The sequence below is a fragment of the Mus musculus genome, chromosome 2 (genome assembly GCF_000001635.26).
Source record: "Mus musculus strain C57BL/6J chromosome 2, GRCm38.p6 C57BL/6J".
NCBI lineage: Eukaryota > Metazoa > Chordata > Mammalia > Rodentia > Muridae > Mus > Mus musculus.
The window spans coordinates 24,143,627-24,162,198 of NC_000068.7; the positions used below are offsets into that span (position 1 = coordinate 24,143,627).

At 38.2% G+C, this 18,572-nt stretch overlaps 1 protein-coding gene across 1 annotated transcript; it reads left to right on the top strand.

Moving 5' to 3' along the window:
• The first annotated feature begins 9,545 nt into the window (after positions 1 to 9,545).
• Il1f8 (interleukin 1 family, member 8) lies at positions 9,546 to 16,477 on the top strand. The gene is made up of 5 exons (NM_027163.4): positions 9,546 to 9,607; positions 10,961 to 11,054; positions 11,603 to 11,710; positions 15,158 to 15,297; positions 16,092 to 16,477. The coding sequence occupies exons 2-5, from the start codon at positions 10,964 to 10,966 to the stop codon at positions 16,302 to 16,304; spliced, it is 552 nt and encodes a 183-aa protein (NP_081439.1). The 5' UTR covers positions 9,546 to 9,607; positions 10,961 to 10,963; the 3' UTR covers positions 16,305 to 16,477.
• Positions 16,478 to 18,572: the final 2,095 nt, after the last annotated feature.

Genomic DNA, 18,572 nt, shown 5'->3' on the forward strand with positions numbered 1-18,572 from the left:
TCATGGATTGGCACGATCAACATTGTAAAAATAGCTATCTTGCCAAAAGCAATCTACAGATTCAATGCAATCCCCATCAAAATTCCAACTCAATTCTTCAACAAATTAGAAAGAACAATCTGTAAATTCATCTGGAATAACAAAACCCTAGGATAGCAAAATCTCTTCTCAAGGATAAAGGAACCTCTGGTGGAATCACCATGCCTGACCTAAAGCTTTACTACAGAGCAATTGTGATAAAAACTGCATGGTACTGGTATAATGACAGAAAAGTAGAACAATGGAATAGAATTTAAGACCCAGAAATGAACCCACACACCTATGGTCTCTTGATCTTCAACAAGGGAGCTAAAACCATCCAGTGGAAAAAAGACAGCATTTTCAACAAATGGTGCTGGCACAACTGGTGGTTATCATGTAGAAGAATGGGAATTGATCCATTCCTATCTCCTTGTACTAAGGTCAAATCTAAGTACATCAAGGAGCTCCACATAAAACCAGAGACAGTGAAACTTATAGAGAAGAAAGTGGGGAAAAGCCTCGAAGATATTGGCACAGGGGAAAAATTCCTGAATAGATCAGAAATGGCTTGCGCTGTAAGATCAAGAATTGACAAATGGGACCTCATGAAACTGCAAAGCTTCTGTAAGGCAAAAGACACAGTCAATAAGACAAAAAGATCACCAACAGATTGGGAAAGGATCTTTACCTATCCTAAATCAGATAGGGGACTAATATCCAATATATATAAAGAACTCAAGAAGGTTGACTCCAGAAAATCAAATAACCCCATTAAAAAATAGGGCTCAGAACTAAACAAAGAATTCTCACCTGAGGAATACCAAATGGCTGAGAAACACCTGAAAAAATGTTCAGCATCCTTAATCATCAGGGAAATGCAAATCAAAACAACCCAGAGATTCAATCTCACACCAGTCAGAATGGCTAAAATCAAAAATTCAGGTGAAAGCAGATGCTGGCGAGGATGTGGAGAATAGAAACACTCCTCCACTGTTGGTGGGATTGCAAGCTTGTACAACCACTCTGGAAATCAGTCTGGCAGTTCGTCAGAAAATTGGACATGGTACTACCAGAGGATCGCACAATACCTCTCCTGGGCATATATCCAGAAGATGTTCCAACTAGTAAGAAAGATACATGCTCCACTATGCTCATAGCAGCCTTATTTATAATAGCCAGAAGCTGAAAGAACCAAGATGCCCCTCAACAGAGGAATGGATACAAAAAAAAAAGTGGTACATTTACACAATGGAGTACTACTCAGCTATTAAAAAGAACGAATTTATGAAATTCCTAGGAAAATGGTTGGACCTGGAGGGCATTATCCTGAGTGAGGTAACCCAATCACAAAAGAACTCAAATGATATGTACTCACTGATAAGTGGATATTAGCCCAGAAACTTAGTATAGTGAGATATAAGGTACAATTTGCAAAACACATGAAACTGAAGAAGAACGAAGACCAAAGTGTGGACACTTTGCCCCTTCTTAGAATTGGGAACAAAACACCCATGGAAGGAGTTACAGAGACAAAGTTTGGGGCTGAGACAAAAGGATAGACCATCTAGAGACTGCCATATCCAGGAATCCATCCCATAATTAGCCTCTAAACGTTGACACCATTGCATACACTAACAAGATTTTGCTGATAGGACCCTGATATAGCTGTCTCTAGTGAGACTATGCTGGGGCCTAGCAAACACATAAGTGGATGCTCACAGTCATCTATTGGATGGATCACAGGGCTCCCAATGGAGGAGCTAGAGAAAATCCCCAAGGAGCTAAAGAGATCTGCAACCCTATAGGTGGAACAACATTATGAACTAACCAGTACCCCGGAGCTCTTGACTCTAGCTGCATATGTATCAAAAGATGTCCTAGTTGGCCATCACTGGAAAGAGAGGCCCATTGGACTTGCAAACTTTATATGCCCCAGTACAGGGGAACGCCAGGGCCAAAAAGTGGGAATGGGTGGATAGGGGGCTTGGGGGAAGGGCATGGGGGACTTTTGGGATAGCATTGGAAATGTAAATGAGGAAAACTCCTAATTAAAAAAAAAAAAGAAAGAATCAACAAAACTAGGAGTTGGTTCTTTGAGAAAATCAACAAGATAAGCCCTTAGCCAGACTAACCAGAGGGCACAAAGACAGTATTCAAATTAACCAAATCAGGATTGAAAAGGGTGAGGAAACTGAGGAAATTTAAAACATAATCAAATCTTACTACAAAAGTCTATACTCAACAAAACTGGAAAACCTAGAAGAAACAGATGATTTTCTAGACAGATACCAGGTACTAAAGTTAAATTAGGATCAGATAAACCATCTAAACAGCCCCATAACTCCCAGGAAATAGAAGAACTCATTAGAAGTCTCCCAACCAAAAAAAGTCCAGGGTCAGATGGTTTTAGTGCACAATTCTGTCAGACCTTCAAAGATCTAATACTAATACTCTTCAAACTATTCCACAAAATAGAAACAGAAGGAACACTACCCAATTAATTCTATGAAGCCACAGTTACACTGATATGTAAACTACCAAAATACCAAACAAAGAAAGAGAACTGCAGATCAATTTCCCTTATGAATATTGATGCAAAAATACTCAATAAAATTCTTGTATACCGAATCCAAGAACACATCAAAAGAATTACCCACAATGATCAAGTAGGCTTCATCCCAGGAATGCAGGGATGGTTTAATATACAGAAATCATTGTAATCCAATACATAAACAAACTCAAAGAAAGAAAACCACATAATCATCTTATTAGATGCTGAAAAAGCCTTTGACAAAATACAGTACCCATACATGTTAAAATTATTAGAGAGAACAGGAGTTCAAGGTGCATACTTAAATATAATAAAGGCAATATACAGCAAACCAATAGCCAACATCAAACTAAATGGGGAGAAACTCAAAGCAATCCCATTAAAATCAGGGACTACAGAAGGCTGCCCACTCTCTCCCTACCTATTCAATATAGTACTCATAATTCTAGTCAGAGCAATTTGACAACAAAAAGCGATCAAAGGAATACAAATTGGAAGGGAAGAAGTCAAGATATCACTATTTGCAGATGATATGATAGTACACATAAGCAACCAAAAAAAAAAAAAATCTACCAGAGACCTTCAACAGCTGTTAAACAACTTCAGCAAAGTGGCTGGATGTAAAATTAACTCAAACAAATCAGTAACCTCCCTATACACAAAGGATAAACAGGCTGAGAAAGAAATTATGCAAATAACTCCCTTCACAATAGTCACAAATAATATAAAATGCCTTGGTGTGACACTAACCAAACAAGTGAAAGATCTGTATTACAAGAACTTCAGTTCTACATTCTATGTTGAAGGATATCTGGGTTCTTTCCAGCTTCTGGCTATTATAAATAAGGCTGCTATGAACATAGTGAAGCATGTGTCCTTGTTAAATGTTGTGACATCTTTTGGTTATATGCCCAGGAGTGGTATAGCTGTGTCCTCAGGTAAATCTATGTCCAATTTTCTGAGGAATTGCAGGACTTATTTCCAGACTGATTGTACCAGCTTGCAATCCAACCAACAATGGAGCAGTGTTCCTCTTTCTTCACATCCTAACCAGCATCTGATATCACCTGAGTTTTTTATCTTAGCCATTCTGACTGGTGTGAGGTGGAATCTCAGGGTTGTTTTGATTTGCATTTTCCTGATTAATAATGATATTGAACATTTCTTTAGAAATAGCCTCTAGAGTTTTGATTTTACTGGGTTACTGGGATTTGAGACCCCTATCACAGGGGGTGGATGGCTGGGAATATGAGCAGAATCCACCAAGAGACAACCTTGATCTGTCACTGCTGTGCCTAGCCTAGAAGCCTTAGAGACAGAGGCAGTGAGACCTCCAGGGAAGAGTAGCTGGGCATAGTGCGGGATGGTACAAATTTTTTAATATTTCCAGCAACATTTAGGTGCTTCTCGGTCATTCATTATTTCTCAGTTGATATTTCTTTGTTTGTCTTTATATCCCATTTTTTATTAGGGCTATTAGATTCTCTGGAGTCTAACTTCTTGAGTTCTTTGTATATATTGGATATATTAGCCCTCTATTTCATGTACGATTAGTAAAGATTTTTTTTCCCAACCTGTTGGTTGCTGTTTTGTCCTATTGACATTGTTCTTTGCCTTACAGAAGCTTTGCAAATTTTATGAGGTCCCATTTGTCAATTCTTGATCTTAGAGCATAGGATACTGGTGTTTTGTTCAGGAAAATTTCCCCTGTGCCCATGTGCTTGAGGTTCTTCCTCACTTTCTCTTCTAATAGTTTCAGTGTAACTGATTTTATGTGAAAGTTCTTGATACCCTTAGACTTGAACTTTGTACAAGGAGATAAGAATGAATGAATTTGCATTCTTCTACATGCTGACCACCACATGAAACAGCACTGTTTGTTCAAAATGCTATCTTTTTCCCACTGGATGGTTTTAGCTTCTTTGTCAAAGATCAAGGACCATAGGTGTGTGGGTTCATTCCTGGGTCCTCAATTTTATTCCATTGATCCACCTGCCTGTCACTGTACCAGTACCATGCAGTTTTTATCACTATTGCTCTGTAGTACAGCTTGGGTAATTCATCCAGAAGTTCTTTTACTGTGGAGAATAGTTTTAACTATCATGGGTCTTTTGTTATTCCGAATGAATTTGAGAATTGCTTTTTCTAACTCTATTAAAAAATGAGTTGGACTTTTGATAGGGCTTGCACTGAATCTGTAGGTTTCTTTTGACAAGATGGCCATTTTTTACTATATTAATCCTGCTAATCCATGAGCATGGGAGAGCTTTCCATCATCTGAGGTCTTCTTACATTTCTTTCTTGAGAGACTTGAAGTTCTTATCATACAGATCTTTCACTTGCTTGGATAGAGTAACACCAAAGTACTTTATATTATTTGTGAGTGTTATGAAGAGTGTCATTTGAGCATTTAATCGGGGTGGGATTATGGTTCACGAGTCTCTTCACAGCCATAAAAGCTCTAAGACATTTATGTATTTTAGGATTTTCATATATAAAGTGAAAATAATATTACTGAGAGAGTTGATACATGTGTTTAGTTCCTGGCACATAGCAGGAACTTGAATGCCAACTATACCATTATTGCCCAAAGCAGCAGCTTCACCATCACTAGCATCAGCACCAGTATAGTCTTCACCATTTCCATCACAGTCTTGGGGGATTGCTTTCATATCTCTGATACAACATGTCATCCTGCCTAACTTGTGTTTCTTTGTGCAGAGGAGGGTAATTCCCTACTCGCTGAGATATAAGGACTGAATGAGGAAGAGTTTATGAAGTGTTTACCCACCTCTTCTGCATTTATCCCAATAGTAAAAAGTACATGGCAGAGGCCAAGCTTACTTTGACCTCAATCCGAGGCAGGTTTCATGATCAAACACAACCTTGCATGTGCATGGGCTGTTTCTCTACCCAACTCACCCTGTTAAATGGATTTACTATTAGGGTTCAAATCTCTGACAAGAAGTGTTAAGTTTTTGTACATATTTACCAAGCCAGACATGGTGTTAAAGGACAGTTAAAGGTCTCACTGTCAGTCATAGAAGGCAAGAGCTAGTTTTATTCTCATGTAGTTAAAAAGACTCACCTAGGATCATAAAATTAGTAGGATGTAGACCTGGTGCTGTAGAAGTTCAATTCCATGGCTACTAGCCTCCATTCCTCAACATACAAAAACTTCACAGAGTACATATTTAAACAGAGTGGAGATGGATAAAGGGCTGAGCTAGGAACCAAGGCACAACACTGGCAGTAATCTATCTGCCCAAAGAACCAAGGGAGTATTTATGGATTTCAGAAACAACAAAACACAAGCTAATTCAGAGAAAGATGGCTATACACAGCACTGGGGCATGCTACTTTGTGGGTAGGGATACCCCTCTTTGGGATAGCTTTCATAATTGAAAGCACAGAAGAGATGTTGCTGGGTCACACACAGAACACAAGATGTGACACCCCCCTCCTCTATTGAGCTACACCATAAAATCATCCTGTGGGGAAACAGGAGTGTGGGGGAGGGAACAATTTTGGAGTACAGACTTGAGACTGGGTGACCATGAGACAGAGGATACCTGGTGGGTGGTGTCACAACACTTCAGCCAGCACCATCTTGGCCAAGTAGGGGATAAGGGAAGAGATGGTAAGGGGAACAGCCAGTTCTACCAGCTAAGTTTGGAAATGATGTGTGAGCAATCCACAGGGTGTGTGAGATGCTCCTGTGTCTCTACCACCCACAGATTTTTTTTTTCCTGATTGAGTCACCAGGGGCAAGGGCCACCACAAGCTCCCCACTCTAAATCCAGGTGAGACCCTATGGAGCAGGTCCAGGCACTTATTTCCCTTGTAAAAAATATTTCCACAGTCTCCAGACCCTGAGAACCCTCCTGGAATTTGTAAAGTTTGTCCATTGCTGGTAAGAAACTGATATTGAATTGAAATGATCCTTAAGTTAAGCTACTGGCTCAGGAAATGTGTGAGTCTGACTTTATTCAGCCTGGGCTGGGCTGGCTCTGTCAACTAGATTGGAAGGCATGCGGAGCTGCCAGTCTCAACTGAACAGGAGGGGACACTGTCAGGATAGGCTGCACTTAGCAAATATCCCAACAGATGCATGATTGATTTATTTTCAGTCTTGTTTCAATTTTTTCCATTTCTTTTCTGCAAAAGATATAAACAGCTCATCTAGGTACTGAGCACCCATAACCACAAAAACTCAGTCTAGGCTCATGGGGGCATTCCTAAGAGTGCTACAGCTTCCTTTGACTTCATTAGTAAGGCCTGGTACAAAAGAAGAAGTATGGGAGCATAACATCCCATATAGACATATAATACATTATATATAATATAATATGCACCATGTTACATGTAATATATATTATATAATGTATCATATGTAATAAATTTTATAATATTTTCTGTAAACAATAATTTATCATATAAAATCAATAAGTATAATTGAGCATCATATATTAATTAATAAACAGTAATGATCAACAATCAAAAATGGCTCAATAATTAATTCTCATAACTAATATAAATAAGAGATAAATTAATTATAACACTATACAATATTTTTGTCTAATAACATAATGCTATATAACATATGTTAAGTAATGATGTAATATAATATCTATAAAATGCTACATATAATATGATATAATTTACAAAATATAATATACATGTTATATAATTTTGTATCCATATTATAACATATACCAATAAATGAATATATAATATTCTATCACACTAAATATACATTTATGTAATATATATAGTCATATATTACAGTTATATGTTATTGTATATGATTGTTATATATTATTTACACATATAACTCCATATAATTATATATGTAATTATACATAATATAAATGTATGTATATACCATGTAAAAATATCTGAAATATATACCTAAAGTAAATATAATGTATAATGTATACATTCAATGATATATAAAATTATTGTATACAATTTATACATATAATCAAATATCATGAATAATATATAATTTTAATACATTATATTGTGCTTATAATGGATTATATTATATGTTACATACATGCTATATAAGGTATTCTACTATATTTTAAACATAATTAGTATAAGATATAATAAATGAATGATGCATATTACATTAAACATGATATTATATAGAACAAATATATAGAATATATCCATTATATATGATAGATATATAATATATTAGTTATATTATGAAACAATTCCAATATATAACATATAATTATATAAATTATTTTATAATACCATATATATTATATTATATATAATACAATATACTCTATACATACAATTACATATGTACATGACACTATGCATGATATATGTCACTATATATCACATATAATATTTTATATCATACATGTATTTATTTATATATAGTATATATGATATACAAGGCATATAATTCATAATATATAATAGATATGTACAATATCATATAATGTAATTATACATGTTTTATATAATTAATATCTTAATATTATGTAATTATAATACATTAATTAATAAATATGAATTAACACATAAAATAATATAATTACAATTATTATGAAACTATAAAATATATTTTATTTTTATACATCTCACTAATATTAAATGCAAACATTCAATTCTCCCAACAGGAATAATCTGGGATAATTAGCAGCACTCTAGTGTGAACCAAAGCTAGGGGAAATCTTAGGGTAGGATTAGAAGCAGCAAGGACAGAAAGCAGGGTCCTGTGGGGTGCGATGACCACAGTGAAAGCTCTGCATGTCCTACCATGAAGTGACAACTCTTGAGGGTTTTGAGCAGGGAAGTTATATGACCATAGTTCTATCTCATCATGGTCATAGGTTTGTTGACATTTAAGTTCAAGGAGAAAGAGTTTCCTGCTGTTTGTGTTGCTTTAGTTTCTCCAAGAGCCCAGAAGAGTCACACCTGGATCGCTTCCCTGCCTTCCCTTCAAATCCTCAGAGGTCCTCAGTGCCAGCCCAGTTTTTTGGCTTAGTGGGTACAGCTAGGGCCAGACATGGATAGTAGTTAGGGAATATGACAAGATTCTAAGGAGAAGGCATGATGGTGTGTGTCAGAGAATCTGACCATGACCCACATTTGAGAGTTCCCTGAGAGCAAAGTTTGGAACAGAACAAGTTTCTTTCAGCGTTTAGCACTGATCCGCATCAGTAAACGGGGAAGACTTCCTTCTAGTATCAATGTCCAGGCTGTGTCTGACTTGACCTGCAGAGTTAGGAATTCACAAACCTGAAAGTCTTTCATAGCACCTTTGTCTGGTTCATGCACACAGAGTGCATTCCAAGGCCTCCTCTGTGTTTCTGTTACTACAGTATGCAGAAGATCAAGACCCAAGGTGAACACATCACACAGCAAGCAAGAGAGAACGCACTTGCCCTTCCACTTGGCTACACAGCATCCCTGGCTGCCTGACATTTTTGTCATCACTTGGGGCTTGTTTTTCTGATTGAGAAAGATAGATGGACTGTAAAGGACTAGTGTGAGGATTAATAGATTACCCAGGAAATTGGAGCTCTTACAGCTTTATCAGAAACACAAGAAGATGTCAGGAGTTGCGGCATATTAAATATGTAAAATGTCTGAGATCAGAACTGGGCTCTGCCACAGATCAAGGTAAACAGGGCTTTGGTGTTAAGCTGTTCACTGAGTCAAGACAGCCACACCTCTAACTCAAGGCAGTCCAGAAGCCAAGTTCTCCACCATGACTCAACTTCTACCCTGTGTGTTTCCTCACTATTGTTGTTGCTGTGATTGCTGCATTCATTGCCCCAGGAGCCTAGACAAGCCACACCTATATGTGTGGCTCCCTACCTCCCTACCTCCCCTCCACCACCTTCCGGGTCCCTCTTGCCAGCCCAGGTTTCTTGCTAAGATGGCACACCCAGGGTCAAAAGACAGTGATACTGCCTTGCTAATAATTAAAAGGTGAGGAGTCCCAGACTGGCCTCATTGCCTGCTGTCATAACTTCGATCCCAGAGACAAGACTTCTTTGGACCAAGGTAATTTCTGCTGTTCAGAGCCTTTGAGGGAAAATGTTCTCTGCTTTCTGTCCAGCCCTGGGTGCTCCTGTGACCTTAACCTAAGATACAGGTACCAGAGAACGGAGAAACTAAGAGTTGCTTATGATTAGAGTGCTGCTTGTAATTTTCTTATTCCCTGCATAAAGATAACTCTCAAGTGAGGCACTGATGGTCCTGGATACAGGGAGGTGAACAATTGGTTGCCATTGTAAGAGACAGTATATTTTTTATACTTGGTGCTATTAACCAGAATCTTTTTTTTTTTTTTTTTAGGTTTAGTAAATATGATTGGGTGCTCAGTTTCTTTTTTTTTAATTTATTTTTTATCAGATATTTTCTTTATATACATTTCAAATGCTATCCTGAAAGTTCCCTATACCCTTCCTCCACCCTGCTCTTCTACCCACCCACTCCCACTTCTTGGCCTTGGCATTCCCCTGTACTGGGGCATTTAAAGTTTATAAAACCTAGCGGCCTCTCTTCCCAGTGATGGCTGACTAGGCCATCTTCTGCTACATATGCAGCTTAGAGATACTAGCTCTGGGGTACTGGTTAGTTCATATTGACTAACCAGAATCTTATGCTCAAATACCTCTAGAGAGACAAACTTCTGATGGGGTTATGGAGGCCACATGCAGATTCCTTGTGGTATCTTTCAGGAGAAAGAGTAAAGGAATACAGAAGTCAGAGGGGCAGGTTTGCTGCTAGATGCACAGGAATTCTCAGTTTAAAAGCAGGAAAAATTGTCATTCACTAGCTGTGGGGACAGCTAGAGCAGAGATGGACAAGTACATCTGCTTGCACCTTAGTCTGGTGATTCAATGCAGAAGTGCCTGTGATAATTGAACCTCCTCACCATTCAGATGTGATGATGGCTGGCAATTCAAAGTCATCATAGCCTGGAGAGCAGTCAATAAAAGAATGGGAGCTTCCACTTAGGGATTGCTGTCCTTGAAATATATTCTAAGTACACTTCAAATAGTAATTCATATGCTAGAAAGACGGCTCAGTGTTTAAGAGCACTTGCTGCTCCTGTGGAAGGTCAGGGTTCCAACTCTAGCACCCACACTGGACAACTTAAAACTGTCTGAGTCTCTCGTTCCAGAGCATCAGACTACCTCCTTTGACCTTCACAGGCACCAGGCACACACATGTTGCATGTACATACAGGCAAGCAAATACTCATGCACATAAATACAACAAACTAGTCATTAAAACATTTTAATGTGAATATGGGGTAAGGACTTAGAGAAACTCTCACTAGAGAATTTCATAAGATTCTAGGAATATCTAAGAGAAAAATGTTTTTTTTTCTTTTTCTTTCTCTGACAGGCAATGATGGCTTTCCCTCCACAATCTTGTGTACATGTTCTTCCTCCAAAGAGTATTCAAATGTGGGAACCGAATCATAACACTATGCATGGATGTAAGTGGAAATCACAAGTCAATTTGGACCATCTCCTTCTAATCTCACCGAGGACAGTAAGGTTGAAGGGGCCTGCTTCACTTTCTTAGCCACAATCTATTTGCTCTGGCTAAAATACTCAGAGGCGTATATATTGAAATGTGAAGTCACTTAGCTCTTGCCTTATTAGTTGTATTTAGAATTGTTTGTTCATTTTGACTAAGATGGTAAAGAAAACAATTAAACAACATACTTATGCTTGGTTAATAGTTTTGGTTATTATTGCCATGTAGAGACTTTATAAATAAGGAAAAGATAACTCCATAAGAACTGGCAAGTGTTGAACATGTCTTGCAACCAGGAATACATTTAGTTCTTTTCTGAGCCTTGGTCCAGAAATCAGGCTGCCCTATTTTCTTTTCCTTTGTTTTTATGGCCATGTCTTCTCAAAGCAATACCTATTACAGAAATTCAGAATTTATTATTATTAGAATGGACCCTAAACCTTAAGGTTAATGTGTCTTGTTTTTGTTTTTGTTTTTGTTTTTTGTTTTTCTGTTTTCCGGCAGCCTCACAATCTCCCAGAAACTACAGGGTTCATGACTCACAACAGATGGTATGGGTCCTGACTGGAAATACTTTAACAGCAGTTCCTGCTAGCAACAATGTCAAGCCTGGTAGGTGGCATGTGATGGTGCAGGTGAATAGTTGTCAGTTCCACTGGGAGTGGACATGAGCCTGCACAAACCTTGTGCTGCTCCTTCTCTGGTCACCAATCTTATGTTCAGAGAAAGGCAAGAAGAAAATGGTGGTTCCCCTTGTATGTATAGGAAAACCTATCCATAGAAATGACAGTGCAGGGAGCCAGGGATTCCCCTCACGAAAGCATCTTCAAATAGGAAAGGTTTGTGTTCCCACAATCACTGTTTCTATTTAGAATGGTGTTCCTCTAACTTCCAGTTAGCATCTACTCATGTTTATAGATTCAGACTCTCTCATCTTTCCACTGTCAAGCTTACACACTCTTCTCTCTTGGCATCTCTTCATCTAATGATTGTGAAACATCCCTTTTTCCCACCAAAAAGGCAATCTATCACAGCCATGTCTCATTTCTTTAAAACTTCCATATTTTATTTAATTCCCCACTTTACCTTATCTACCCCATACTGACCTCTTAAATCTTATCCCCTGTCTTAATACTAAAATTACCTGATTCCCACATTCTATCCCTACCACCACTTGTTTTAGTCAGATTTTTGTAGTAGGACAGATTTTCCTCAACACCACCTGAATAATTTTAAAACCTCATAATGGTTGATTTGGGTCCATTATTTGAGACTTTCCAGAGCTTTCTGCTGGCCCCATTACTTGTTTAGGTCCCTGTGAAGACAGGCACATGCTATGGTAGAAAAGAGCTACTCATCTCATGGTAGACAGTTCCAATCTTCTTGCTTTAAAAAAACATCAACAGTGACCAATTATGTCCTGTGTCCAGTACCTCATTCATCTATGAACTCACTAATGGATTAGTGCATTGATGAGGTTAGAACTGACATGATCTGATCACATCTCAATAGTGCCACTAGGTGGGCTTCAAACCTTCAGTAGACAAGATTTTGAGGGATTATTCTATGTTCAATGCACAACAATATTCTGTTTGCTTATGACAAACACAGACAAACTTCAATGAGAAGTTGTCCATACAATTTGCCTTCTTCGATTCTTGAACACATTTCTATCATAATAGCCCACTTCAAAGTGTTAATTTATACATAATTCATATAGTGTTCTGTTTGCACATGTGCAATACAAAAGGTTCTATTTGGAAAAATATACTCCAAATTGTTAATGCTGGCTATTCTTCCTCTTGGAAAGGGTATAGAGTTTCCTTCCTGCTGTGGTGTACACACCCACATATACTTAGTATATAATTAGCATGTGTTATTTCCATAGTTTTTATTAAACAATTTAAAATCATCTTTCAAATTTGTTACAGATGTCGTATAGTTATTTTCAAGAAAAGAAAGATAATAATAAATATCATATGAACTCTTTCCTTAAATATAATTTCTATTAACACTTCATTTCTACAAATAATACTATACATCTAGTACTAATACACAGAGTATTACATGCTATAATACTTTCAAATAAACTGTTTTTAAACTACTTATTTAATTTCATGATAAATCATACATGTTATTTTTCTCAAAAGATATCACTATATTCATGAGTAAAAATCCATCTATGGTGTTGTCAAAAGAAGTGTGACATCTAGATTTCAGTCCCATTACTTTCAGTTCAGTTTCCAAGGCCGCCATTAGCACCCACACCTAAAGAACACACCTCCGTTCTTGAAAAACTTGGAAAATGAGGGATAACTTCATCTTGAACAGCCTTCACCTTCCCTTTCTGTAGGAACAATTATTCTTGTGTGTGTTACTGTCTTCTCTTTTGGATTTCTTTGATTCATATTCTCTTGGAGATATCTGAATAATTGGACTGCTCAAAGTTCTATCTGCAGTAATACAATCCCTGTGGAGGGATGGCAAGCTATCTCTGGTTCAGTATGTGACTTCTATGCTCGTCACTCTGCCACTTATGTTCCCAACAGGGACCTCTGAATGTTTTACTCCTGTCCTTTCCAACATCATTAGTTTTGTGTGCCCTCAAAATAAACCGTGGATCCATCTTCTGAAACTTGCTAAGATGATCCATTAATGTCACTTCCATGTACTTTGTTCACTCACATCACAAAACAGGAGGCACCCTTGATGATTCAGGGATGATTCAACCTCTGGTACAGACTGGTGATTCTTGACAGACAAGTGGACCATATTCCTCACTTGTGAGACAAAACCTCCCACAACCTGGGCCACCATCATCACTCCCTCACTGCCCTCCTTCCCATTTCATTTGGGTAGTTCCATCTATTCCTAACATAGCAGAACCATGAACAACCCTCTTAGTACGTAAGATTGAATATGGCCATGTCTGTGTGTCTGTTCATGGGAAGAGAACCCAGGAAGAGATGAGGAGGCCTAAGTTTACCGTTCTACTTTCAGATCCTTGGACATAGAAGCTCTTTTGTTTGCAAGGGACTTCCTTTTCATGTTGTGATTTCTCTCCAACCGCTCCACTATCCAGTTTCCATCTTTTCATATGAGTGTTCTCTCTCTTAGCCTTACTATTTGGACTTGAAAACCACTTCTAAAGAGAAGTACTCTACATCTGACCTTACTCCTCTTTTTCCAGGCTTGGTCACTCCCCCCCCCCGCCCCCAACATAGTTTTTGGTAATTTTTTTCTTTTTACATCTCTTTCCATTTTCTCAATACCTTCTATACGAATTGATGATGGCTGACTTGCCCTAAGTCAAATCTCCAGTGGCCACATAGTGCTTTGTCTTACATGAGTGGTTATTAAGTAGGTATTGAATGGATTTCTTTTCCTGTCCTCTATTAAGAAATAGATACAGAACACCAAAACTCTTGGACATCTCATCCTAAATTATTAACTAGTTAAATTCAACCAAGAATGGGAGAAAACTCACACAATGAGAACTTAAATAACACTGTGGTATATTTCTTCCATATATAAAACCAGTGGGTCAGCATGAGCTGGGTTCCATGCTGGTTCCATGATGCCACCAGAGGCCAAGGATTCTACTTTTCTGCCTCAAAACCTCAAATTTACCTAAGCTTTCATTTAAGTATTTGATGTAGGTAACAAGATGACACTAACTATGACAAACAAAGTATTTTTAGGTGAGTCTAGTCTTAAGGAGCAATTTTAGAAACCCTACAGCATATTTTCATATATATCTCATGGGCCACATAAGTGAAAGACTATAGTATTATTTTTAGGTGCAAAGATAATAATCTATTTTATTTTGTTTTTGGGAAACAATATGAACCCAGGTGATAACTGAGGTTCTGGTATCAAGAAGAAAAAAAGTCTCAGGAAAGCAATGAAGAACCACAGTTACATGGCTAACGTGGGAAACTGGGATGGAGAAAGATTCTCACCAGCCCTGATTTGGAGGGATAACAGGGTGAGAGGTGAAAGTCTGGATTTGTCTGTGCTTGAGGTCTGATATCTTCCCAATTTTCTTCCTGTTTCTAGTCATTCTTAGCTTGATAGCATGTAGAGACACGGAATTCCAAGATGTAAAGAAAGGTAATCTAGTTTTCCTGGGAATCAAGAACAGAAATCTCTGCTTCTGCTGTGTTGAGATGGAGGGCAAACCAACTTTGCAGCTTAAGGTAAGTGGGTGCAGTCACTGATAGAAGTAAGTCAGGGACCCTTCTGTCTTAGGTGATTTACCAGTTGTGGTTTTATGGTATAGTATAACAGTGTAGCCATGAAAGCTTGTATCACTCACAGTAAGGCAGGAACTTCCTCCTGCCTGGTCCTCAAATAAGTTACAATGCTGCTGAATAGATAACAGATATAGCTTTTTTTTTAAGCCCCAGGGCAAAGATCCTGTGAAATCAGAGCATCATAACCATGGAAATGTTTCTTTAAAGTAAATGATTGGTGGCTTCTACATCCTTAGTCCTGGGTAACTTCCTCTTAGACATCCTCAGAGATGCTAATACACCACAGCTAGGCAAAGGATTGCTAATCTGGATTTCTTTATAGTACATGTTCATATTGGTGTGCTAAAAGAAAAGATTTATAATTAAAACCCAAAGCCCTGACTAATGGCGAAAATTATAATGCATAAATTCACTCAGAAGTTGGGATTCTAGGCTGGCTGGCATGAGCCTGTAGATGGATGCAAACCAGGATGCATACCCACACTTACCCCATTCTGTTCTAGGGAATACAATGCTTCAAAGAATGAATAACTCTGTATCACAGGATCTTGGGAGAAAGGTTATTGGACATTAGTTGATGCCTATTTTGATAGCGTATTATTTTTCAACTGTCTGCATCCCTAACTCCTATCCCTCCTATTGAATAGCAGTTACTCCACAGTTGTTCACCCGCTGCTAAGTTGCTGTAGCCCCTCTCACTGGTACTCCTCATTAACAAGCCTCTTTTTTTTCCATAGGAAGTAGACATCATGAATTTGTACAAAGAGAGAAAAGCACAAAAAGCCTTTCTGTTCTATCATGGCATAGAGGGCTCCACTTCTGTCTTTCAGTCAGTCCTCTATCCTGGCTGGTTTATAGCCACCTCTTCCATAGAAAGACAGACAATCATCCTCACACATCAGCGGGGTAAATTGGTTAACACTAACTTCTACATAGAGTCTGAGAAGTAAATCCAACATGGGTCATATGTGGCCAGCTCCAGGCCACAGAATCAAACTGTTGAAGAATCTTCTACTTGAAAACATAGCAAGCCTCTTAGAAGACCACCATGCCATGTCTTCACCAGACATCCATGTCTAAAATGCCACTCATTTGAATATCATTCCAGCATGAAGCCCATGAATCGCTTTTATCCTTTTCTGATCTTGTCCACCATCCATCCAGCTACTAAGTCCAGTCAAGTCACAGTGTTTTTACATGCAACTCTCCCTCCATCTTCTCACAGCAGGCAATGGAGCAGAGATGTGGTTTCCCAATCATTAATGCAAGATTCTTCCTTCTTCACTTTATGTATGCTTTTTGTAATACATTGTGTATATTGAAACAGATGATCAACAATTTATAGGTAAGTCTCAAGAATGAGGCAACATGAAAGAACATTTTTTTATGTCTTGGTAATTGAAATGATTCAGAACATCTTCAGTTAATAATCTGACACACAGTTTATACTTACATTGTGGTGACTGTTAACCAAAGTGAATATAAAATGAATACAACTTTCAAAGAGTCATTCACATCAATTAAAATTTCAAACTAATTATACTGTCTTTATTTTCCTTTATAAACTGATTGGAAATTGAAGGGTCAACTCAAATATTTTCTTGTGTAGTCTGTAATTTTAGGAATGTTTATGGGGATAATTTTACGTAAGTTTTTTTCTTTTGTGAGAGTGTGGTGGTTGGAATAAGAATGTCCCTGTAGACTCATATTTGAATGGTTAGTTATCAGACAATGGAATTTTTGAAAGGAGTCCAAGGCTTATTAGATGTGGCCTTGCTGGAGTAGGTGTGGTCTTAGAGGAAGTGTGTTACTAGGAGTGGGTTTTGAGGTTTTAAAAGTCCATGCCTGGCTCGGAGTCTTTCTCTCTGCCTATGGATCAGTACTTATAACGCTCAGCTACTTCTCCAGCATCATGTTTGCCTGTCCACCACCATTCTCCTGCCATAAAGATTGTTAATGGATTTAACTTCTGAAACTGTAAGCAAGCCCCCAGTTAAATGCTTCCTCTTATAAGAGTTGTTGTGATCAAGGTGTCTCTTAACAGCAATAGAACAGTGACTGAGGCAGAGAGTTACTTTAACTGACATCCACATGGATTGCAATAGACTATGAGATCCTGACTACAAACATAAGCACGATAACTTCTCCTCCTTCAGACCTCACCTATGCATGCAAGGCAGCAATTAGGGCTTAATGCTGCAAACTCACTGCAGAATTAAAAGGTCTTGGCCAGGTGAGATATGTTTCAGAACCTGCCCTGGAATTGTTTCCTGTAATGTCACCACCAATGATTCCATTTGGGATATTCTTTGAATCCTGTCTTACATCTCACTTACCTCTTAGTCCTGTCATTTCCATGCAACAAGTTTTAAGAAGATATTATATGACAGCTTGCTATCTGGCTTATTCAAACCAGTCACATGGGTTAACTCTTCCTGTTCCCTAGGACATCTGAGGAAGGATGGTTAAATGCTGTGCTTGGTAGGCACACATGCAGAAATATGAAGAACCCTCAGTCAGTGTACATGTGAGGGGGTCAGGGATAGCTACTCTTCCCTATCCTTCACCAACACAATTCTGCACAGTGCTCCCTGTTGTTCCTCAGAAGGTCTCAGCAGGAGTAAGACATAGTAACACACCTAAAACTCCTCCATGCCCTTATCTTCCTCATTTCCAGTCTTCGGTTCCCCAGTTCCAACTCTTATTCCCTGGAGTCAGTTTTCATTGCCACACATGCATACCTGTATCTCAGGATTTGCCTTAGGAAAACAGATTCTACCTAAGCAAGCATCTCTCTTCTCTACTGTTCTCTGTATTGCATCTCTTCCCTCTGTATCTCTGTCAATGCCTTCACACGAGATTCTTACATGTACTTTACTGCATAGCCCTCTTCCTTCCTTTTCTGAGACAGATTTTCTATGTGTAATTCTAGCTGTCTTAAAACTCGATCTGTAGGCCAGGCTAGCCTTGAACTCAGAGATCTGTCTGCTTCTGCTCCCCGAGTGTTGGGATTAAAGGTGTCTACTACTATGTCTGTCTCTGTTATGTCTTCACACCCTATATCTAAAGTACGTGAGCCCACACTTCATCCCTGAAACCAAAGGCAACACCTTCTCTTCTTTGAAGTCATAACAATTTTACCTTCTTGTGTAAGATTTATTTTGTTTGGCCCTGTACCATTCTTGACTGCTGCATAACAATTCCTCAAGAAATGTTTC

Bases quoted from the DNA above. Each gene is read 5' to 3' on its own strand.
- Il1f8 (NM_027163.4), top strand. From the start codon at position 10,964: ATGATGGCTTTCCCTCCACAATCTTGTGTACATGTTCTTCCTCCAAAG. The intron at 11,055-11,602 runs GTAAGTGGAAAT...GTTTTCCGGCAG, and splicing joins TCATAACACTATGCATGGAT to CCTCACAATCTCCCAGAAAC. The intron at 15,298-16,091 runs GTAAGTGGGTGC...TTTTTTCCATAG, and splicing joins AACCAACTTTGCAGCTTAAG to GAAGTAGACATCATGAATTT.